General features: G+C 51.0%; 1 protein-coding gene across 1 annotated transcript in view; it reads left to right on the top strand.

Moving 5' to 3' along the window:
* PREX1 (phosphatidylinositol-3,4,5-trisphosphate dependent Rac exchange factor 1) overlaps positions 1 to 24,878 on the top strand; it is a 169,351-nt gene that overhangs the window by 66,270 nt on the left and 78,203 nt on the right. The window contains exons 3-5 of the mRNA XM_090286533.1: positions 2,020 to 2,142; positions 11,240 to 11,344; positions 18,267 to 18,368. Of these exons, the coding sequence (XP_090142659.1) occupies positions 2,020 to 2,142; positions 11,240 to 11,344; positions 18,267 to 18,368 (330 nt within the window). The remainder of the gene's footprint in view (positions 1 to 2,019; positions 2,143 to 11,239; positions 11,345 to 18,266; positions 18,369 to 24,878) is intronic.

The raw sequence follows: 24,878 nt of genomic DNA, 5'->3' as shown, positions 1-24,878 counted from the left end.
GACTTTCTCCCCTTGCTCAGCACGACCATCCTGCCTTCCACCCTCCTTGTGCCAGGCCCCCTGGCTTTGAGCCAGCAGAAAATCCCTTCCCAAGCGCCCCTGGGAGCCTGACACCTCCAGCCGCCGTCCTGGCTGCCCCAGCCCCTACCCTGCACCGGGCATTGAATGTCGAGGCTGGGAGGATGAATAATTGGGTCCAGGCTGCGTTTTGGCAGCAGCTCTGGGGAGTTTCGGGAGGACGTCAATAGGCCCTCTGTGTGCATGGTGGAGGCCCCAGTGCTCCCCGGGCCTGGCTTTCTCGTGTGACCTCACTCTCTGGGAAACTGCCTTCCGTCCTCGGGGCTCCAGGGTCCTTGTCCTGGGGGGCAGGAGCGGAGGCAGAGCAGGGAGGGAGTCAGAGGGGCCAGCTTGTGCAGGGCACAAAGGGCTTGGTCAAGCAGGAACCGCCCTCCTGCCCGCCCACATGTCCTGATTAATCTGGACAGTGACCTTGCGTGGTGACAATTCTGAGCCTAGTTTTTGGGATAAGAAAGCTGAGGCTTAGGGATGTAAAGAGTCCCTGGTAGCGCTAGGATTGGAGCTTTTTGTACCTTCATTCATTCATTCACTCGTTCATTCAGCAAGTATTTACTGAGCACTTACTGTTTATTACATCTATTGATGACAGTCTATTACAACTTAAAAATTATTATAATTTCAAATTGTAATTTATCAGTTTTTTAAAAAAGTGCCTTTTTTATGAGGTGTAACTCACATAGAGTAAAGGGTGCCATCCTAAGTGAGGGCTTCTCTGTGCCCGCTCCCAACAAGTGCTCCCTCCCCAAGGATAACCACTGATTGGTTAGCATTGATCAGCTTAGCCTGTCTTGGAATTTTATACAAAAACAAGCTCTCTCATCATATCTGGTGTCTTTTGCTCACTTACGTCTGTGAGAGTTACCCATGTTGTAGCCGTGATCCATTCTTTGTCATTGCTCTGTTGTATTTCACAGCAGGGCCGTACCACACTTTACTCATCCGCGCTCCTGTGGGTGGGTATTTATTTAAGTTGCTTCCAGGTTTGGCTGTTAGGGCCATTCTTGTTATATCTTTTGGTGGACATAGCGCTTATTTCTTTCTAGTGTAAACTCAGGACATAGATATTTATTTTGAAATTTTACCGCCATTCCTTGAAGCAAGTATAACAGTAGGATCTATCACATGCGTCTTTGGCATAAGCAGAGATTCAACCATGTGATCTTGACAGAATGGGAGAGAAAATGAGCCAAACAATGCGGGTGATTCTTTCAGCTACTTGTGGGCATGAGTGCCCCCCTCCCCCACTGGCCCCTGTCCTCGCCCCGGGCAGGGCCCTGGTGCTCTGGGACTTAGCGGTTGAGGAGTGGTCTTCGGCTCCTCAGCCTTCCCTGCTCACCCGCAGGCTGTCTCCCTTTGCATACTTTCTGGTGCCTCCGCAGGGTCCTTTGGGCCGGTCTTCATTCCTTCAGGTCTTGACTCAAACGTTACCTTCTCCGAGTGGCTGTCTCTGGCTTCTGTATTTAAATTTGCAAACTTCTGCCCTGCCCTGGGACTCACTTCCTGTCTTATTTTTAAATTATTGCTTCTTAGCACCTTGAAAACTATAGTAATTTGTTTGTCCTTTGTACCCTTTCTCTCGAATGTCACCTCCAGGGGGGTGTGTCCCCAGGGCCTCTCACAGTGCCTGGCACTGCGTGACCTTGGCGACATCCCTCATTTCCTCTGAGCCTCCGCTCTTCATCTGCAAATTGGAGATAATAATAATTTCTACCTCATGGAGTAGGAGTGAGGATTAGATGCCATAAATGTAAATAAAGTGCTTAGCACAGGATTAGCCATTAATCCTGTTTAGTTAATATTGGCAATATTTTTGTTATTACCATTATTTGTATGAGTGCAAACTGCCTCCAGGTGGGAGGGTGCCCTTTGCACCACACCCTCCCCTGACCTGCGGGTTCTATATATTTTGTGCCTTAATGTGGCCCTCACTTTCTCTCACAGATCCTATTCTCCAACATCGAAGACATCCTGGAGGTTCATAAGGACTTCTTGGCTGCCTTGGAGTATTGTTTACATCCGGAGCCTCAGTCTCAGCACGAACTTGGGAATGTTTTCTTAAAATTCGTGAGTACAGCGCCCCAGCCCCTGTCGGAGCCGACAGCTCTGGGAAGTGGGCTTCTCCCCTGACTGAGAGGCAGGGATAATCGCGCCCACCTCCTCGGGCTGGTGGAAAGACTCAAAGAGATAAAGGGATAAAGGGTGTAGGGCAGAGCAGTGGTTCTCAGCCCGGGGTGATTTTGTCCCTGGGATTGTTTGAATCCCAGGTGATTTTGCCCCTGGGGATGTTTGGCTCTGTCTAGAGACATTTTTGATTTTATAGCTTTGGGGGGCGGAGGGGGGGGGCTGTCTACTGGTTTCCAGTGAGGGGAGACTGGGGATGCCACCAAACATCCTGTGATGCACAGGACAGCCCCACAATAGTGTTATTTGACCTCACACATAAGGGGTGCTGGAGTGATAAATCCTGGTGTACAGGAAGCACTGGGTCCGTGATGACTCTTATGTCGTCTCTGTCATCATCCCCATCACAGACTCCCTTCTTTGAAGGATCACGTCTTAATGGTCTGAGTCTGGGGTGACGCAGCCTGGGTAGCTCTGCCCTTGGGAGTTCCAGCCCAGGGGGAGCCCCCGGCTCCTGTTGTGCTGAGAGGGGGGGCCTCCCAGCAGGCTGCCCAGCTCCCCCTCAGCTGTGATACCCTCGGCACGTCGTTTGAACTTGTCTGTGCCTCAGTGTCCTCACCTGGAAAATGTGTTAAAAACCAGACCTGCCCGTGATGTTGCTGAGGATCGAGTGGGATAAGGGGAGTGTTCAGAGCGGCTCCTGGCACGCACTCAGTGCTCAGTACGTGCTGGGCGCTGCCTTTCCTTCTGTGGAGTCTCCATTCCTTAGTGTGTGAAACGGGGTGAACACAAGGGCGAGGTGGGGCACAGGTGAGAGGGGCACTAATGGAGGGCGTTGGGCAGGGCCAAGATGTGATCTGCTCTGGGTGGAGAAGGCCCGGTGGCTGCTGGGAGGGGGAGTGGCGTGTGGAGGTCGCCGGGACACCAGGAAGAGGTCACTGTGCCATCGGAGATGAGGAGCCCTGGAGCAGGGGTGGAAGAGTGGAGAGGCTGAGGAGGGGCGAGGAGGCGTGGCAGCCATGGTTCAGGGAACGGCACTTGAATAGGCAAATAAAAAGAACGGGGGTCCCAGTCTTCCCTTTGGGTTCACAGGAAAGTGAGCCCTCATATCTCTGGAGCTAGACTACTTAGGAGGTTCAAATCCCTGTTCACCTTGGGCAAGTCAGTTCACCTCCCTGGGCCTCAGTTTCTAATTCTGTAAACTGGGGTATGGATAGTACCTGCTGCATGGTTCTGTCATGAGGATGGATGAGTTAATGCAAGTGAAGCAGTTAGATCCAGCCCGGCACTGAGCTGATGCTGTCGGAGTGTCAGCTGGAGGTGTTGTTCTGGCTGGGGCACCAGGGAAGGCTTCCAGGAGGAGGTGTCCATGAAGTGATGACATCTGGGAGTGGGACAGTCCATATTTTAGCCAAAGTGTGGGAAAGGGTCCTCAAGGTACATTATCTGTTTACCAATATCCCCAGGCCCCCTGGGTCCCCTGACTTCTCTGCCTGAGCCACAGAGGTGTGGTGAGCCGGTGTCACTATTGCTCAGTCACTGAGTGTGCACTTGGGCTCTCCCCCCTCTCTCTCCAGGATTCCTAACTCTTTCAGAGATGCAGGGGACAAACAGCTGGAGAACAGAGGGTGGGGTGTTTCCTACTTAAGAGGCAACCTCTTCTCCATACCTTCTCCTGCACTGCCCAGACCTGCCTCCTGTAGCCTCATCAAAACGGGCATTGACGTAGGCAGTGGAATCCTGATGCACCAGGGGTGGAAGTTCAGGTCTTTGTGGGGAGTCCTTCTGGGCTAGGACCTTCCTCGAATCCAGAGAACCCAGCACATGTCCTGCCTGGTCCCTTGAGATCGAGTTTTTAGAGCTCAGGTGTTTGACCTTGCTCCTGGCTCTGCTGCTTCCCACCTGGCTGTGCCTCAGTTTCCTCGTCTATAAGGTGGGAATAGGGAAACCCACCTTCTAGCTGTGGGGGTAGAGAGAATTAAAAGCAGCAGCACCTGGCATATTAATAAGTGCTCAGTAAATGTTTGCTCATTTGTGCTATGTACATATTTGTTCACGGGGCCCAGCGTTCTCTGACACCTCCTGGGGTTGTCTGGGGCACTTGGTGATTTATTAGACCCTGCCAGCTCCTGGGACCTCACTGTTGCCACTGCAGCCACGCTGGCCTCCCCGTTGTTCTGGAACATGGGGAGCCCGTTCTCATGTCAGGCTTTGAGCGTGTTGTTCCCTCTGCCTGGACCAGTTCCCTCAGCCAGCCCTGTGACTTGGACCCTCCTGACCTTGAAATCTTTACAGAAACGCCCCCTTTTCCATGAGCCCTTGCATGCCCCTTTGTTCAGAATTGTCACACTCTGCAACCTTCCAGCCACTCCCCTTATTATTGTCAGGGGCCCTTATCACCCTCTGGTGTGTTGCATATTTTGCTTCTTTTTTGTTTGCTGTCTGTTTCCTCTAGAACATCAGCAACGTACCCTCTAGAATATCAGCAACCTGAGGGCAGGGCCTTTGCATGTCTACTGCTCTGTCTCTGCATGGAGAATAGCATCCAGCCCTAAGCTTACTCAGCAGGCAAGCAGCCCGAGAGGAAGGTCAAATCCAAGGTCATGACTGTACAGGTGGAAGAGCTGGGATTTGAACCCTCCTAATGGCAAAGCCAGAATTCATGGATTCACACACCGTTTGTAATTTCTGCTATATCTGGGTACCCCTCATATTGTTACTGGTTTCATCTTTTAAGAACTAGTTTCACTTGAAAAGAAACTTAGACATTTAAAAAGGGAAATTTGCATCATCATTGGAAATGGAAAATGATTGCTATAAATAGAAGGTAACCGTAAGAAGAAATACAATAGAAACCAGAATGAGTTACCATATTCTGTCTAGAAACTCCCCACCTGGGTTTCTAAGCCAGAGGCCTGCCCTTGGTTTGATCAAAGAGAAGATTAACAGCCTTAGATGGTGTTCCCCTCAAATCACACCGAGCTGAGATCCCCTCCTTGAGGTAACTGGAACAATTGAGTGAGGAGTCAGCTTTCTCCCTGTGTGACTCAGTGTTTTTAAATTAAAACCATCCTTTTAATTTAAAATTGTCACTCCTCTCTTCCTCCAGGCTCATGGAGGATTGCACTGATTACTTCTATAAGTAGCCGCTGCTCTAAGTTGGGTTTCTGGAAGTTGGAGATTTGCATTCAGGTGGTTGGAAGCAGTCGAAGGAGAGGTTGCACAGTCCCCACCGGGAGGAACTCTGGAGCGGGGGTGGCTCTTCAGGTCACCCCAAACTGCAGTGATGGGGGTGGGCCTCTGCACCCTGCATTGCCCAGCCCCTGGACATGGGCTGTCCTGGGAGTGCGTGGAAAGCCTCAGGCCCAGGGAAGTTCCTGGGGAGGGATTTGCTGGGGGCTGTGGGTGCCTCTGTCCTGATGGGGCCTGCGTGGCTCCTCATAGCACCCACCACAACCCCAGGGCAGGGTCGCCAGGCCCCTGCCTGCCAGGCTTGCTGATGCCCTGCCGAGGCGGCACCTGGGTGCGGAGGCAGTAGTTGGGCACAGAGCCCCGCGGACATGCTCTCTAGTAGAGGAAAGGGTGGCATCAGACCAAGTGAGGACCCTGGCTGACAGACCAGCCCCCTGGTGGGTGCCACCCCCATCAGTGGACATTGGGAGAAACCCTCACCCCTTCACCCCCAAACCTAACCACTACTACTACCTAGCTCACAAATGAGCCCCAAGTGAGCCTTCTCTTGGTGCTGGGCCCTCTCTCTCTGCTTTAAAGCTCCTCTACAACCTTAAACAGTGGGTATTGTTATTATACCCACTTTACAGATGAGGAAACTGAGGCCCAGAATGGCTAAGTCACTGTGTAACGTGACTCAGTCAGGAAGTGTTGGAGGCGGGGCTTGAGCCCCTATGGTTTGGCCCTAGTGTTTGTGTTTCTCACCATCTCACATGATAAAGTCTCCTGAAATACATCCTAAGCACCTACTGTGTGCCAGGCACGGTACCAGGCCCTGCAGATGCTGCCCTACATAGTGCAGACCTGCTCCCTGCTGCCATGAGGCTCATAGACCAGAGAAACAGAGGGTGAGGAAGTGAACAGAGGGAGGTCACTTCGGATGGCGACGTGGGTCGTGAAGAACATAAATGCAGATGTGAGAAGGGGTGACTATTTGAGGTGGTCTGACATTGGGAAGCTGGGACAGGTGGCTAGATTTAGCAAACTGAAACACCCAGGACAGCCGAGCAAATTTGGATTTCAGGTAGATGACAAATTTTTAGAATGCCTTATACAGTATTTGGGACATACTTAAAAGTTATTTGTTTATCTGAAATGAGAACTCAACTGAGGGCCCTGTATTCTATCTGGGAACCCTGGTCAGGGTGGGCCAGTGAGATGGGCTCATCTGGGGGAGGGACAGGGTCTCTGCGATGGGAGCAGGGAGACCAGGGTGGCTGGAGCGGAGGAGCGCGGGAGGGAGTCAGGGACGTCTGGGTCAGAGCCTGTGGGGATTTTACCCTGAGTTTTTAGCAGGGAAGTGGTGTGGCCTCAGTTAGGTTTGAGCCTCCTCTCTCTGCAGCTGTGCAGGTAGGTTGGGGAAGCCCTTGCAAAAGCAAAACTTGGATCTCATGCTCCCCTCCCCGCCCTGAGGACATGTGCCCTTGGCCAGCTCCTCTTGCTAGTCTCAGTCTTTCTGGATGTGAAGTGAGTGGTTCGGAGCAGACGGTCCCGAGGAGGCAGTGTCACTCCCTAGACGCTGGGGACAGCAGCCACCTCCTCTGGCATTCCTTGAGTCCTCTCTGGAGGCCTAGACCCTCTCCCCCAGCTGTCCCCAGCTGGCAGCTGGCCCCTTCTCCTCCTTCACAGCCCAAGCCCAGAGCCACAAGTTTCCTGCCCCCACCACATCTGTATGTGCACAACTGTTGGTTTCTTCCTGGTAAAACAAAGCCCCCTTGGGGCCCCTGGGAGGAAATTGCGCGCTTGGACTCTAGCTGTCAAAAGCAGCATTTCCCAATTTGCAGGGTCTCGGGCCTGAGATGCAGCTGGGTTTGGGCTCGATGAAAGGACACGGGAGTGCTGGAACTGGGCATGGTTCCGAAGAGGGCTGTTGTCGTTTGCTAAATTTAACTTCTGCAAGCCTCAAGCCTTGGTCGCCTGCCCTTTTCACAGGCTGAAAGAGAGGATGACATCGCCGAGGCTGAGGGAAGGGGCTCCGGGGATGAGGAGCGACGCAGCTGTGGCTTATCAATTACTGCCTCTCCTGCATCTGTGGCAGACATCGCTAATCAATCCAAGCATTCTGCCTCTGTGCCCCTGGGGGCCTGCAGAATTCTTTCCACTACTGTTCGGGCCAGCAGCACCCATTAATTGGGGTTGGCATGTGAGAATAAACAGATTTGTCTCTGGCCCAGCCCCTTCATAGTACAGATGGAGAGGGACAGGGAGACCCTGTCACCTCACCAGACTTAGGTCCATTTTTTCATTTTCTTTCCGCTTTCAGAGTGTGCATGTATTAGGACTGTCTTTACCGCAAGTAACAAACACACCAACTCAGATAGACTTAAGCAAAAAAAGACTTTATGGCTCATACAAATGAAACGTTCAGGAGTCTGTTGGCTTCAGGCATAGCTGGATCCGGGACCCCATATGATGTGTTCAGGACTTGGTCTTTCTGTGTCTCTAGGCTCTGCTTTCCTCATTCTTGGGGGGGGGGGGCATGCCTCATGTGGTGGCAGGAGGTGGCCCTCAGTGTTTCAGGCTGACACCAATGACTCAACAGCAGCAGTTCAAAGAGAGCTCTCTTTACGTTGATTTTAGCATGAGGCCTTGACGGCTCTCACTGGCCCAGCTCAGGCCTTGTTGCCAGGACAGGGGTGTCTTGGCTGGGCTTGGCCTGGGTGACATGCTCACCTGTGGTGCCGGGGAGTGGAGTGGGGTCCGGGGGCTCCAAGTATAGAGGAGGTTCCACAGGGGAAGAATCAGGGGCCACGACCAGAACAAAACAGATGCTGGTGGGTAAGACGCAGATGTTCCGACAAGGAGCCGGGGCTGCGGGTGTGGTGGACCAGGGTCTTCTAGAAGGATCACAGGGCTGGTGTCAGGGCTCTCTGGCCCCTCTCAGTTCCTCCCTTTGCTTTCTGGCTTTTATTCATCAAATAGTTATAATGCCTGCTCTCTGCTGGGGACGTCAGTCCCCACTGCACCACAGCAGTGACCTCAGCAAACACTGCCCCATGGAGCTCCCAGTGCAGGGGTGGATGGGCGTGTGTGTGCATGAATGAAAAGTAAGACGCACCGGGGCTCGGGGCCCATCGTATTTCTCAAAAGCTGCCTGGTGCCTTCCGCTAGTGGCCTCCTCCAGACCTGCGGGTTTTCTCAGCTCCCTTGGGCCTCACCCTGCCTGTCTCTTTTTGCCATTAAACCTATGTATCCGCTGTTCCACTCTGTCACAGACCGATTCACCAAAGGGATCATGACTTTGCTGAGATCATAATGGTGGTAATAATGACTGCAACATCAATAACACCAATAATAATAATAGCTAATATTTAATGAGCACTTACTATGCACTATTTTAAGCACTTGCTATGAATTCACCTGATAATTCTCACAACAACCTTGTGGTGGGGAGGTCGTTATTGTCTATAATTTAAAACAATTGATTTTAGAGAGAGAGGAAGGGAGGGAGGGAGAGGGAGGGACAGACATTGATGTAAGAGAGAGACATCGATCGGTTGCCTCCCGTATGCACCCTGGCCAGGGATCAAACTCCCAGCCTAGGTATGTGCCCTGACTGGGAATCGAACCAGCAACCTTTTGGTGCACAGGATGATGCTCCAACCAACTGAGCCACCTAGCCAGGGCTAGAATATTTTAAAATGTTGTAAGTGTTCATTGTGTACCAGGCACCCTTCTCCTTGTTTTACTTACACTGTTAGTTAATTTTCCAGCAGCCCAAGGAGTGGTGGGGGTGGGCATCTGCTATTACGTTCATGTTATAATAGGTAAGGGAATGGAGACGTAAGTAGGTGAGGTAGTTTGTTCAAGGTCACTCGCCCCTTAGTGAGCGTGGAGCTGGGTTTCTGGTTCTGGAGTCACGGTGCCCTCCATTGTGCTGCGGTGCCCCTCGGAGCTTAGTCCGTGGATTTGTGGCTTGAGATTTGTACTCATTGCTTTTGCTTCCACTCCCATCCCCACCCCATGCTGTGACTGTGGGTTGGATGTTGGCATGAGCGCTGAGAGATTGAATCCCGGTTCTGCCCCTTCCCTAAGTGTGAGACCCTGGGCTCATGACTTTTTCTCAATTTTCCCATGTGTGGATGGGCCGAACACCGTAATTGCCACGTCAGGTTATTGTGAGGCGTTACTGAGTTCACCCCTATTCTCGGAGAGCAGAGTGTGCCATGTACCGTGTGCTCAGCACACACTCCGTGTCAGTTACTGGCTGGGAGCGCTTTGCTGCTCAGGCCGTCTGCTCAGATGGTGCACATGGAGCCCCCAGAGTGTGCTGGGGGTGTTGGGGCGGCTGATTGATTTTGAAACCCAGTCTCTCTCCTCTCTGGTTTCCTCTTTCTTGCAGCCACCCATAGGCAAGATGATCGGGGGCTTATTTAGAAACAAGAGGAGCTGCAGGCCCACCTCTTCCTTCCTTTGCTGCTTGGGGTCTTCTGCCCATCCCCCAGCCCTTCAGCCCTTCCTCCCCAGCGGCCTTACGCAGGACATCCTTGTTTGGGGTTCGGCTGCTTGGGAGGCGGTGTTCTGTGAGACTTGTGAAACTGAGAATGCTTTGTGGAGAGCTTCCTGCTCAGAAGGCTCCTGGCCCTTCCAGTCCCGGAAACCTTGACTGATGGTTACAGACCTGATGACCTCTGGGTGACCTCTAGGCTGAAAAGAGTCCAGCTTTGGGCTTAGGGATATCCAGAGGTCAAAAGAACTATCCCTCTGCCTCAGGATTGTCACTGCTGTGTGGCAGTAACCAGAGATCTATTTGTTTCCCCAAATTCCAGAGCCTGCCTTGACTCTTCTGGTTCATATATAAAGGATGTGGCACATAGTAGGTGTGCAGAGTTCATTCACTTAGCAGATATTCGTTGAGGGTCTGCTGTGTGCCAGGCATTGTGCTAGGATTCACTGAATAAGACAGACATATTCTCTGCCTTCGGGGAGCTGACTGCCAAGTGGGAAGATAGCTGATAAACAAATAATCCGGATAATGCCCGATTGTAAGAGCACTATAAAGAAAATGAAGACAGGTGAGTGGGTGTTAGAGAACACCTGGGTGGCTACTTTTGCTAGGGTAGTCCAGGTGTCATTGGAGAGGTGGCAGTCTTGAATGGTGGGAAGTAGCCGGACCTCAGGGAAGAGTGTTCTAGGTACAGAGGATGGCAAGTGCAAAGGTCCTGAGGTTGGAACAGGCTTGGCGAATATAAGGAGTAGATAGGAGGCCAGTGAGATGAGGTCAGAGAAAGGCAGGGTTACATTGTCTGACCCTTGAAGGTGTTAATAAAGTGTTGGCTTTCATTCCTAGTGTCATAGACCACCATTGGCGTGACACAGTGTGACTTGTGTTTTAATAATAAAGTTGGACATTTATTGAGCACTTACTACATGCTGGACCCTCACATTTTTAACTCCTTTATCCGCATAACAACCTCATGAATTAGGAACTGTTATTAACTCTAGCTTACTCTAGGTGAGGAAACCATGGCAGAGAGGATAGGTAACTTGCTCAAGTTCCCAGATGGAAATGCAGAGCCAGGGTCAAGCCCAGGCCACCTGGCTTGAGTCTGTACACCTGACTCTGGGCCATGCTGCTTCCTGAAAGGTTACTTAGGTTGCTGGGTGCAGAACTGGGGCCAAAGTGGAGGCTGAGAGGCCTGCAGCGAGTGGGAGCCTCTTTGTCTGAAATTCCTCCCGTCCTGTCGTCTCTCAGGGTCTGGGGTCTCAGCGTCCTTTCCTCCCCGGCCTGCTGGTCCCATTGACAGCACATCTTAGAGCGTCTGCCTGCCTGCTGTGCCCCTTCTCAGGCCCTGTCCTTGTCTTGCAGAAGGACAAGTTCTGCGTGTATGAGGAATATTGCAGTAACCATGAGAAGGCCCTGCGGCTGCTTGTGGAGCTGAACAAGATCCCCACTGTGCGCGCCTTCCTGTTGGTAAGTTTACCCGTCACCCTGACCCCTGTCTTCTGTTGGCTTCAGCTTTGTGCATCTAAAGCAGGGATCACCACACACTTTCTATGAAGGGCCAGAGAGTGAATACTTCTGCCTCTGTGTGTCATACACACAGAGCATGGCTGTGTTCCAATAGAACTTTATTTACAAAACAGAGAGAGGGCTGGATTTAGCCCTAGGGTCAAGTTTGCCAACTCCTGGTCCAAAGTAACGATTCTAATGAGAGTGGTAGTGATAGTAGTAATGACTGTATTGATTACTTGGGTTATTATAAGTAGAAGAAATTCAGTTAAAATATGCTTAAGCAAAAAAAAAAAAAAAAAAAGAAATTTACTGGTTTACTTTCCTGAGAAGTTTAAGACCTGAGAGGGCTTCAGGCACAGCAGTATCTGGGTGTTCAAATGATTTCATCAAGAATGTGTCTCTTGACTCTTTGTTTCTCAGCCTTGGCTCTGTTTCCAAGCAGGCTCTCCTCAAGTGGTGTCAATGTGGCCTTGAGCAACCCCACATTTATACCCGCTCATAGCTGAGAAACTCCAGGATAAGGATAACGCCTCTTTCCCAGTAGTAAGGCAAAAATCCTGGGTCTGATGATGCTCATTGGCTTCACTTGGCTCACGACCTTATCCCTGAACCAGTTGCTATAGATAGAGGGATTGGTTGGGGCTTTGATTGGTCACTTCTGGAGTTGGAGGGCGGGGTCAACTCCACACATACCACAGGCCCTAAGGGTGTGGTGGGTCCTTAAAGGACAGTTGGTTTGTTCTTGTGGAAGTAAGTTGGGAATGGATGTTGATTAGGCAAAGAAATAGACATCCATGATGGTCTTCCCTACAACTGCAGAGAGCTTTACTTATATGTAAGTGGGTTCTCCTTTGTGATCTCCTTGGAGTTTTACCAGCGGCTATCTGTTATGTATGAGTTAAGACATACATTTGTGTGCTTTATAGACATCCCAAACAACAGTGGTTTAAACAAAATAAGCATTTATTTCTTTCCCATGTCAATAACATGATGTAGTCAGTCGGGTTCCATTGTCAGGGGCCAAGGCCCTAGGTTGTGTCCTCATTGATGTGGTCTGAGGTGTCCTCTTACCAATTCCACATTCACGTAGTGGGGTGCAGGATGGGTGGGAAGGAAGGGCTGCCTTTCTTTTTGTAAGAGCACAACAGGAAGCTGCACATATCTCTTCTGCTCACAACACATTGGCCAGAATATAGCCATATGCCCACACCTAGCTGCAAGGGAGGCTGGGAAATCTAGGCTTTATTCTGGGCAGCCATGTGCCTGGCTGAAAATCTTGTTGCTGTGGAAGAAAAATATGTTAGGGGATATCTCAAGCCTTTGCTGAAGATGATTTTGATGACAGCAAAATATTAAGCAACTTTCTAAGAGTACATATTTGAAAAATGATTGAGCTTCTTACGGGTTGAATCCTGGTCTTTCACCTCTAAATCCCCTACTCATTCAGTCACAACCCTTCCCCACCCAATACTGTTTTATTTCCTGACAGCACATACAGAATTCAGGAAACAAAAGAACAGGTAACTGACCTTAAGAACAGTTAACCATGTGTCCAGAAAGCTAAACTATATAATAAAACTCTCCATTGCCCTTCTCCCTAATGCACAGTCTCCAACAAAGTGTTTCCAGAATTTTGATTCACAATGTATATTTCTTTTACCCGTGAGTTCATGTTGCTTGGCTCACTTCCAGTGAGCATCTGAGGAAGGGCAGGTTGGTTGACTGATTTTCCACTTTTGTTGCAAGTGGTCTCCAGCATTCCGGACTGATGCTTTTCATTGCAGGGAGCCGTGCCTTTATGTTTCCAGCTTTGCACTTACATTCATCAAAGAGCCTTGGCAAAAAGCAAAAATAAAGTCATATCGTGTAAAACCACACACAGGACCATGTGTCTCTGATGGACCTGGTGACTTTCAGGGAGCACCACTTAGTGAGGCTGCTCAGGCTCTGGGTGTGGCTGGCACCAAGCCCCACCCTCTGGGGGGCGCCCCCTTGGGCTCAGCAGTGTCTTGGGAAGCAGGAAGGTATTTCCAGGGATATGGGAAGGGCCTCAAGTTTTGCCTTTCCTTCCTCTCTCTTTTGCAGCCTTCCTAGCGGACCAAACTGCCCTTTTCCTAGTGGCAGCTGGGCTGGGCCAGCTTGGCCGGGGGGGAGGACGTGTGCAGTGCCAGCCCACGTGCCATCTGTCTCCCTCCCTGCTGGCATCTCCCAGCTTTGGGCCACCTGCAGAAGCGTCATCTAAGTCCATGACGGGCCATTAAGGCGTTGGGAACAGACAGGCTCTGGCTTCCCATTCATGGGGTAACGTGCTGTGCACAAGTTGAAAGACGGGGTGGGAACTTTGTCTTTCTGTGCCTCAGTTTCCTTGTCTGTAAAATGGGGATCATTTATTCATTCAATAGCTGTTTATTGAACACCTACTGTGTGGCAGGGATCATTCTAAGTACGACACAACAGTGACCAAGGTAAGAAAAGTCCCTACTCTTGTGGAGTGGCTCTTCAAGCAGGGGAGGCTGTGTCACTTGGCATTAAGTTCTTTGCAGGAAATAAAATGTAAGGATGACAGGATGTTTTGAGGGGTTAGGGTGATGCCTGCTATTTTTGATTGGTCTTTGAGAAAACAGTGTCTTAGGTGACATTTCAGCAGAGACCTGAATAAAGTAAGAGAAGAGGCAAGGGGTATCTGGGCGTAGGGGGCGGGGGAAGCTTTCCAGGTAGAGGAACTGCACATGCAAGGGCCCTGAGGTAGGAGTATGTTTGAGGAATTGCTGGAATGGAGAGTATAAGAGGAAGAGGGGAAGGAAGTGAGGTCAGGAGGATTGAGAGGCCAGATGATGAGGGTGCATTTAGACAATGGGAAGGGTCTGAGATTTTTACAAAGCTTCGTTATTGCCGTTTAGTGTACATGCCATGAATGTACTCACAGCACAATGAGTATTTACATATGTGTACACCCATGAAACCGCCACCCAGGTCGAGATTTAGAACACTTGCACGACTGCAGGAGGTTCCTTGTGCCCTTTCTCCGTCGCTCCCCTCTCTGCATCCAGGGGTAACCTCTGTGCTGATTTCTCTCACCAAACGTTAGCTTTGTCTGTCCTGGAGTTTCTCACGACTGGGATCACACAGGATGCCTCTGTGTCTGGCTTCTTTTGCTCAACATAATGTCTGTGAGACCTGTCTACGTTGGAGCACGAAGCTGTACTTTGAATAGAATATTCAGTTTTAGTCTGAGTGGGATGGGAAGCCCTGGGAGGGTTTTGAGCGGAGAACTGACTTGAGTTGATTGGCATTTTGAAAGGCCCGCCCCCTGGCAGGGTGAGGGTGGAAGCAAGGGGGGAGGGGGCGAATGACCACAAACTGGGTGGTTTGAAACAGCAGATTCATTGTTCCGCAGCTCTGGGAGCCAGAAGGCTGGCATCAGGTATCGGCAGGTGCTCCATCCAAAGGCTCTAGGGGACGGTCCCGCTTCTGGTGGCCTCAGGGGTTCCTTGGCTTGTGGAAGCCAAACTCCAGTCTCTGCCCCTGTCTTTACATGGCCTTTTTCTTTTGTCCTCTCCTCTTCTTAGGACACGAGTCAGTGGATATAGGGCCCACCGTAATCCAGCATAATCTCAGCTTAATTTAACGAATTATATCCCTAAAGACCCTGTTTCCAAATCAGGTCATATTCTGAGATTCTGGGTGGGTGTGGGTATTTTGGGGGACACTCTCCACCCCAGATGATAGTGGTGGTGCAAGAGGTGGTTGGAATAATAGAGAGTTTGAGGGTCCAGATGACTGAGTTGCAGGGTGGTTGGTTTTGGGGGAGCACCTGAATGAGAGGAGTCAAAGATAACTCCAGGATTTGGGGTCCCAACAACTGGAAGAATGGGGTTGAAGTTCCCCAAGATGGTGATGGCTGGGTTAGGAGCAGGTACGAGAGGAAAATGATAAAAGGTATTTTGAATGTGTGAGTTTTAAGATGCCTCTTAGACATCCAGGTGGGGATGTGAGCATGGAATCAGAGCTTTGAGCCTGGAGTTTGGGGAAGGGTGGGGCCGGTGTGGAGAGGTAGATCTGAGTGTCAGCATACAGGTGGGGGTTAAGGTGCTGGGTCTGGAGGAGGTCAGCCAGGGAACGAGTGTGGATACAGAGGACTGCCCAGGACCTAGCAGAGCCTGCTGCCATAGGAGGTTGGGAAATAGAGGAAATTGACACCTCACCTGGATCAATTCTGTAAATTAGGAGGGTTTAAAGGGATAATTCTCAAAAGTTCTTCCCATAGTGCCCAGACTGTAATCTTACTAGTGAATGGCAGCTTTGTGTGTGTGTTTGCTTTCTTTCTTTCTAGAAAAGGAAAATAAAGCGAAACAACAACCTAGGGTGTTTGGGAGAAGTCTAGTTGGTGGCTGTGACTGTCCTGTGAAAACTCCTTGATGCTGGACAAAGAGGCAGGCCTTTCTTTGGCTAAGCCCTGGGGCCTTCTGGAAAGTCCTTCCCCACCCCCAGGCTCCCCTCTTTGTGCCCAGATCTGACATCACCAGGGCAGCTTGTGGGGAGTTCTGGCTCTGAGGACAAAGGCCTGAGTGTGAGCAGTGTGGGCCTGGCATCTCCCAGCTGCTGTAGCCCTGATCGCCCGTCTGTGCCAGGGGTAGACATGGGGGTGGCAGCCGTGAAGCTCCCTCCGCAGCAGGGCCCCGGGGTCCCTGGGATTCTGCTTCTCCTAGGAGAGGGCCATTAAGCTCTGAGCCCTTGGGTCAGCCCTTTGGCCTCTCTATGCCAGTGTCCTCATCTACAATAGAGAGACAGCAGTCCATGTGCTTATCCTAGGGCCGTGAGGATGAACTTGACCGATTGGTGAAGCATGAAGCACAGTGCCTAGCGTGTGGTGAGCACATAGTAAATGTTTTCTGATTGTATTTTCACCTGACCAAAGCAGGGAATCTGTCTGCTTTGTTGGAAAGTTCCCCCCAGGGCTTGGAACTGTGCCCAGGACACAGTAAGCACACGATGGGAATTTGTGGAATGAATGAATGACAGAATGGGAATCCTTTTTCCCAAGTCCTGTTTCATTTCCCATTTGCTAGGGTGCTGCTGAGGAAGAAGGCTGAGATCCGTTCACTGCTGGATGTGCTGGCAGTTTGTTCATTCATTAGCTCCTCCATTTATTTATTCCTTCACACAGACATGGGGCACATTGCCAGCCCTCAGGACCGAGGACTGGGAGGGGGATGGTGGGGGACCACAGACACATAACTCGTGATTCCTGGCATCCAGAAGAAGGGTTCTCCAGTTGGAGTCTCTCCCGAGGAAAGGACAAGTCCTGCCTGGAATGTTTCGTTGCATGGAACAAATGACCTACTATGGAGGTGCCAGGAGGAAAGAGTCTTGGGAACTGAGAGAAGATGGACAGGCTTCTGGGAGGTGGTGTGCCTGGGCTGGCCTTGAGGAATGCTGGGCTTGGGGTAAGGTTAGCCCGGCATCGTGGTTCCAAGTCCAGGTTCTTCATCAGCCTGCCTGGGTGTAGATGTCACCTCTGTGGCTCACTTGTTCTGGGTCACCTTGAGGAGGAACGTTAAACCTTCTCACCCCCAGCTGCCTGAGCTGTGGAATGGGAATAATAATAGTGTTTGGCTCATAAGGAAGTTGGTGGTCAGGGTTAGAGTCCTCCGTGGCCTTCTGGGCACATCTTGGGCTCCTGGTCAATGTTAGCTATGGATGTGGATGATAATATGCTTACTGTGATTGGGGGAAGTAAAAGCATCTTAAGCAGGGGGCATGGCATGAGCACAGGAAAGGGGCTGGCATGAAGGAAGTACTGATGTGGGTCGCTGCAGGCGGCTGGGAGCTGGTGGGTGAGTGCACTTGATTCCTCGAGAGTTGCCATCTTTTCTCTGCAAACCGAAACATAGGAGCTGCTGCAGCGCACTCCTGCCCCGCCTTCCAGGTAAAGAAACAGGGCCTTTCAATAAAAGTTGAAGATTGAACGTTCATTTTCCAGATCTCGTTGTAATCCCCCCCCCCCCCCCACAGAGGTAACTCCCACTAGATCTTGGTGTATTATTATATTTCTTTCCGATACATGTCTTTATATTTTACTACAGACCTTTTCTCTATAAACAATGCCTAATTTTGTTTTTGTGTGCCTTTAAAAGCTTTAAATAGGTTCATACCATACATATCCTTTGTTTTGTCTTTTTTTTTTTTCTCAAAAGTTTGTTTTTAAGGTTCATCCATGTAGCTCTAAGCAGTGAGCCATTGTATAAAACTCCTGCGGACATATTTTTCTGTTCTTCGACTGATGGATATTTATGTTGCTTCTCATTTTATTGTTATTCCAAACAAGGCAGTTTTGAATGTCCATGTTCCTGTTTCCTGGCGTGTATTGTATGTGAAGTTCCTTAGACCAGGGATTGGCAAACTTGTCCGTGAAAGGCCAAGTAGTAAATATTTCAGGTTTTGGGACTCTCAGCGCTGCCATGATCACTTGGAAGCAGCTGTGGACAATATGTAAACAAACGGATGTGGCTGTGTTCCAATAAAAGGTTAATTGTCAAAATAGGGACTGGGCAGGATTTGGCTCACCCCTGATGGAGGCCTTGTGCTGGTTTGTAGAATACAGGGTGGGACAGAAGTAGGCTTACAGCTGTGAGTTTGTGAAACACAGTTTATCCTTGTATGACCCTTTATTGATTATTATATTATTTACCATACGAACAACTGTAAACCTACTTTTGCCCCAACCTGTATGCACATTTCCATCTCTCCTAGGTGTTGCTAAATTGCTTCCAAAGTCAGTAGCTGCATTTTGAGATTGCTGCCCATGGCTGTTTGAGCGTGGCCCAATCCCTTTGCTGTCCTTGGTGAGTTTTAATGAAGGTCTCCTGTCCCTTTGCAGAGCTGCATGCTTCTGGGAGGTCGGAAGACCACGGACATCCCTCTGGAGGGCTACCTGCTGTCTCCAATTCAGAGGATCTGCAAGTACCCCCTCCTCCTCAAGGTGAGACCTGCACCCCACTCCTTTCCCCATATTTGAAGTGACAGAAAACCCAGCTCTGATTGGCTTAATCATAAAATAAAACTTGTTCGTTCAAGTAGCTGAGAAGTCTGGGACAGTGTTGGCTTTGGGCTGGGCTGGATCCTACCAGGACCCTGCCTGTTTCTCCCGTGTTCAGTTCTGCTTTCAGTTGCTCAGCTTTATTTTCCGTGCAGTAGCAGAGGGCTGTAGTGACTCTGGCCTCACGTCCTCTCAAGTTCAAGGACAGTGGGAACAAGTGAACCTCTCTTCCAGTACCTTTGACAGAAGTTCTGAGGGTGATTCAGGCTTCGGCCATCTATGGCCAGGAGAATGTGACATTCCAAATTGTTTTGGTCTGAGTCATGTGGTTTAACTTGAACCAATGACATGAAGCCTTGGCTTGGAGGTGAGTTTTACCTCAATCACACTGAGCTGGGCAGTGCTAGGCTCTGATTGGCTAAGAAATGGTCCAATGACAGTGAGCAGGGCAATATTGTGTTCTGATTGGCTGAGATTGGGGTCAGGGGCTTCATACCTGAACCGATGGTTCTGACCAAGGGATCTCTACTTGGCCTAGACGTGTGCCCACCTCTCCCTGAGTCCCACAGGCCCAAAGCCCAGTGGTGGACCCTTCTCACCAAAATCGGGCTATTCGTGGAAGAGGGTGGGCGGATGCTGGGTGGGCAAACCACAGCATCCGCATTCTGCTCTTTCCTTTACTGCCCAGCTGCCATTGACTTAGTCTTGGTCAGTCACACCAGGGCAAGGCTGGCTGCTTCAGAGCTGGCTGGGGGTGGATCTCCAGCTGGGTGGGCGGCTCTGCCACCATCTGCCGCCATCAGCCCAGGGTTCCCAGCCCTTGGAAATGGCAGCTGATGACCCAAGCCTGCCCTGGCTCTACCCTCAAGGCCTTGCGTCTGACAGCTGTTCCTGGAGTCCCTGCTGGTGGATTAATTTGGCTCCTGGTGCCTCATTCACACACCTGCTCCCTGGGGTCACGTGCACCCTTTCTCCATGAACTGGAAGGGAGGGGGTAGGGAAAAAGCACTAGGGAATTCTTGAACTTGACTTTCTGCTGGATGTGGTGGGTGACACTTGAGCCTCTGAGCTGGCCCACACCCGGGGGCCATCAGCTCTGCCTGTGAACACAGGCCTGTAACGTGTGCAACCGTGGGAGGTGGGACACAGCTCTCCCCACACACCTCCTGGCCCTCCAGGGATCTCAAAAGGACTTTCTACAGTGGTTCGTGCAGCCGCCTGGATTCCAAGGGATGTTGGCAACGCCATATGTAGCTCAGCTCTGCACCTTGGTGAGAAAGAAGCTCCATGTGGAACCTGTAAATTGGTAGCCTCTGGACTGCATTGGACCTGCTCATGTTCTTTATTTGATCCATTTGGTGTGTCTTCCACACGTGAATTAGTTGCCAGCATTTAAAGAGGCAGCATTCTGTACTGGCCTGAGGCAGGAGCTAGCAAAACTGTAGCTCATGGGTCAGATCTAGCCCTGTCCTGTTTGTATACAACCCATGAGCGAAGAATGTTGTTTACATTTTTTAAAAGCTTGTAAACAAAACAAAACCAAAAAACAAAGAAGACTGCGTGACAGGAACCGGATGTGGCCAGCGAAGCCTAAAATATTTACTATCTGGGCCTTCACTGAAATAGTTGGCTGGCCCCTGAATGAGAGCCATGCTTTGCAGCCAGGGGCTGCCTGGGTTTGAATTTCAGCTCTACCTTTTACTAGCTGTGTGACCGTGGGCCTGTCACTTCTCCATGCCTCAGTTCCTTATCTGTAATACAGAGTTTGTATTAATAGTATGGACAAGGTTGTTATGATGCTCAGATACTTAAATTGACTTAATTCTTAATTCTTAGAGCAATTCAATGAGGTAGGCACTTCGGCCCCTTTTAGAGATGAGGCCACTGAGGTGCAGAGAAAGGTGTGGCCTGTTCAAGGCCACCCATTAGGTAAGGGGGAGGAGCCATGATTTGTGGATTCTAGAATTCCCCAGTCAGCTCCACTGCCTGTTGAGAAGCGCTTTGAGGTGTTAAAGCAGCCCAAGTTCTGGGTATTGGGGATGCTGACCTTTTCAGTTCCCTAAGTGGGGAGTCTGGGAAGGTCAGTAGCCTGGTGACTCCCTGATGGGTCTGCTCCTCCTTTCCTGAATTTCAAAACCTTAAACATCTGACCCATTAGAAGAACCACCAGCAGAGGTTCCCTAGGTGTTAACCCTTCGGTTTCTGGATCTTGGGAACATCTGGGATCCCAGCATGTGCCTGGAGTGGCAGTTTCCGTGATGTATTTTAACAGCCGCTGGGGCTGGGGCTGGGGCTGGAGCTGTGTATAAGCGTGGACTTGAGCTCTCGAGGTGAGGCCATGCATTTCCGAGGTCTGCGCAGCCCCAGGGGCCATCATTAGTTCTGGCAGGATTTCTGGGCCCCGGATTCCCAGAAGAGGGGGGAGAGAGGATTAGAACCAGCCGGGGACTGATGGAGGACTAACTGCCCACAGGAAATGGTGATGGAGCCGGGCTGTGGGTTTGCTCTCCTGACCAAATGGCTGTTTACAGGCCCTGTTTCCTCAGCCTCCAGCTGTGTTTATCCGAGGCTCAGAGAGCACTGGGGGACCAGCCAGCAGGCCTCGGATTCCTGTGGGCCTGTGCCATGCTGCCTGCCCGACGGACGGAATTGCTCAGAGTGGCCGGCCTTTGGCACCCACAGCTGGAATGTTTGCATCAGGAAACAGCTGGGGCTGGGGAATCTTCATACCCCTCCTGAGTTCCTCCTGTCTGTCACATTTTCCAGTGGGTTTTAAAAGACAGTCTTATGAGCTGCGGGGCAGTTCCCCCACTCTGGCCCCTCTCGTTCTGATGCCCTCACAGATGTCCTCTGAGCCCCCTTGTTTGAGCAGAACTCTGAATCGAGTGGGTGAACAGGATCAAGGGGCCTGGGTGGGAAGAGGGAAGAGGCGAGAATGAAAGCCTCTTTGGGAACAGCCCCAAAAAGCTGAACTTGAACATTGCCTAAGAATAGCCGGAACATTCTATTTCAGCCTTCAGCCCGGGCCCGGGATAGACAGTTGGCATTTTCAGGCTTTGTTGAGTTTTCCATCGACAGTTCCAGGGAAGTGATTCATATTTGGGGTAATGCCCCTGGTACTCAACTGGCAGGTGCCCGAGGTGAGACCCAGTGTCACCGACCCTTTTAGACCTGGCGATGCACAGATCTTATTGGGGCGCTTACTGTGCAACAGCTGCTGGTGTGGCTCCGGATCCATAGTCATGAACAGGACACACCTCAGGGCTTTCGGTCTTGGACTGGGCCCCACCAGGGCCTGCCTGCTGCATAATGGAAGCGGGTGAGGTAGGCCGGGGGCAAGCTGGAGGGTACTTCTGTCGAATGGGGGCAGCTGACACTCCAGTCCTGTGCCCCTTTGCCTTCTGCCTCCCACCCTTCAGCCTCCTTTGCTGGGTCCTCACCTTCTGGACACCTAAGCACAGGCAGACCCCAGGCCTCAGTCCTTGGGCCTTGACTCTGTCTAGACTTGCTCCCTTGAGGCCTTATTTACTCTGTGGACTTTTTAAAGAAAAGTATATTCAGAAGTTGTGCAACCATCACCATAATAATTTTAGAAATATTTTCACCGCCTCCAGAAGAAACTCTGGATTCATTAGCAGTCACTTCCCTCTCTCCTCCTCTCCTCAGCCAGCTCCTGGCATGCGCCCACCTACTTCCCGTCTCTGTAGATTGCCTGTTCTACACATTCACATAAATGGAACCATGTAATAGCCAACCTTTTGTGTCTGGCTTCTTGCACTTTGCAGTGTTTTCAAGGCTCATCCCCGTAGTAGAGTGGATGACAACTTTGTTCCTTTCTATGGTTGAATGATATTCCACTGTGTGGACAGACCATGTTTTGTTTATCCGTTCATCTGTTGGTGGACATTGGGGTTGTTGACATTTTTTGGCTGTTATGAATAGTGCTGTCATGACCATCCACCTACAGGTTTTTGTGTGGACGTTCCCATGGCTTTAAACTCCATCTCTGTGCCAATGACTTCCAGCCTGGATCTGTCCGTTAACCTCAGGTGGGAATTTTCTTGTGCCCACTCAGCTTCTCCACTTGGATGTCTAACAGGCCTCTCCTACCTAACGTGTCCCAAACCAAATGCTTGCCTTTCTCCTTCCTCCCGCAGACCTGTCTTCCCTCCCCCCGTCTCTGCAAGTGGCCTCTCTTCTTTCTAGTTGCTCAGGCCAAACCTGGGAGCTCTCTCTGGCCTGTCCCACACCCCGTCCATCAGGGAGTCCTGTTGGCTCTCCCTGAAGATCCGTCCAGAGTCCAACCCTCCCAGCTCCCCCACTCCACCTCTCTCCTGGGCTGCTGTCACAGCTCCCGGCGGGTCTCCCTGCCTCTGTCCTTGTCCTCTACAGTCTCTTCCCATCTCGGCAGCTCAGCCTAACTCAGTTCATGCCACTTCTTCACTCAGAACCCCCAGCAGCTCCCTGCTCACTCAAACCTAAATCCAGGTTCTCATCATGGCCACCTGCAAGGTGTTGCCCATCTAACCCATGTTTCCTCCCTGACTTCCTTCTCCTCTTACCCTCCCTCTCTCACTCTGTTCCACTCACACTTGTCTCCTTGCTGGTCCTTGAACACAACCGCAGGTTCCTGCCTCGGGGCCTTTGCACTTGCTGTTTCCTCTGCTTGGGACATTGTTACCCCAGATGTCCTGGGACCCACTTCCTAATCTTGTCAGGCCTCTGCTGCTCAGATGTCCCCTCCTTGGAGGGGCCTTCTCTGACCCCCCAGCTGTGGAAGAGCTGCCTCTGCCCTTTTCTGTCCCCTCACCTGCTTTTGTTTTTCTTCACAGCATCTCTTGCAAGCTCCCATCTGTCCTATCGCTCATGGTGTAGGGATTGACTTTCCATCTCCCTCACTAAGACGTTGCTTCACAAGGTCAGGGACTTGGGAGTTTTCCCAGTAAACTTCCGCAGTGCCCAGACGGTGCCTGGCACACAGTAGGTGCCTCCCAATTACTTATTGAATGACTGCGGAAATGTCATTCTAGTGTGGCCAGAACTTGGGAGTTCTAGGTGAAAGCTCCTGATTTCCAAATGCCAACTTGATTCAAAACTTGTCAAACAGCTGGGGCCTAACAGGCCGCACTGTGTGTTTGGAGCAGCAGCTGCAGAGGTGCGTGTCAGGGTCGCTCTGCAGAATGGCTGCCCAGGGTGCAGCCTGAGACCCTGCACCGCCTCCGGCGTCTTCTCTACCTTCCATGTCCTCCTGTGAGTGATGCCGCTGTCGCCCACGCTCAGGGTGAGGACCTTGCCATGCGATAGTCACCTCTGTGTCTTTGGCTGTCAGCCTTGTGTGCCCCTGCAGATGGATGTGGTCCATCACTAAGGAGGTCTTGGCCGCAATTCTTGGTGTAGGAGCATGGGATGTGTACCAATCACAGCTCTCCAAAGGATTTTAGGTGGCACGTAGGAAAGCTTTATGTGAGGTGGGTGGAGACGGGGACGGGAGAGGCCAGCACTAAACACAGTGGATCACAGTCTTCCTGATTACCTCTGAGAGAGCCAGAGTGGTGCTGCAGCGTGTAGAGTTATTGAAACCATTTAGTCATTCACCAGCTATTTACTGAGCAGCTATTATGTGTCAGGCAGTTGTAGGAGGTGCTGGAGATACAAAGTGACAAAAACTGCCCAAACCCCTCTGTGTTCTGATGTTCTACTGGGGGGAGGCAGACAACAAATGAATAGGAAATGTCTATGCTTGTTTAAATGCACCAGGCTACCAGGGATGGACTGAGAAGATGACATCTGAGCGAAGACCAGGAGTTAAGCAAGGTGCCTTGGGGAAGAGTCTTCCAGCCAGAGGGAACAGGCAGTGCAAAGGCCCCGAGGCAGGAATGTGTCTCAGGAACAAACAGCAAGGAGGCCAGAGATTTGAGGGAGGGAGCCAGGGGGTAAGGTTAGAGAGGTGATGGGGCCAGAATATGCAGGGCCTTGTGGGCTGTTGGGGGGGTCTTTGTCTTTCCTGAGTGAGGTGGGCGCCATGGGAAGGTCCTGAGCAGAGGAGGGACAGGATCTGACTTGGTTCTCATGCCATCCCCCTGGCTGTATGTGGAGAATGGACGGTGGGTGGTGTGAGTGGAGGTGGGGAGACCAGAGGTGGTGGGGGAGTTGACTTCAGTGGTCCAGGGAGGAGATGGCTGGACTAGGGTGGCAGCAGTGGTGAGGGGTGCATTTAATGAGAATTGCCGCCTCCCATCATTTGCCCATTTTCTATTGGATAGTTGTCTTTGTATTGATTTGCCAGCATTTTCTATATTATCCTGGATACTTTGGGCCATCTCTGTGGAGTTCTCGTCTGGCTCTGATGTTAATGAAATGAGACTCCCATCTGCCAGGAATCTGGTACTTTCACCATCTTGCTGAGAAAGCACAGGAAGTCAGAGGTCCCTGCACTGTGGCTTTCTCTGCCCA

The sequence above is a fragment of the Furipterus horrens genome, unplaced genomic scaffold, assembly GCF_987537825.1.
Source record: "Furipterus horrens unplaced genomic scaffold, mFurHor1.1.pri manual_scaffold_8, whole genome shotgun sequence".
Classification (NCBI taxonomy): Eukaryota; Metazoa; Chordata; class Mammalia; order Chiroptera; family Furipteridae; genus Furipterus; species Furipterus horrens.
Note: the sequence above shows the minus strand (reverse complement) of the source record. Positions and strands in the feature narration are given on the sequence as shown.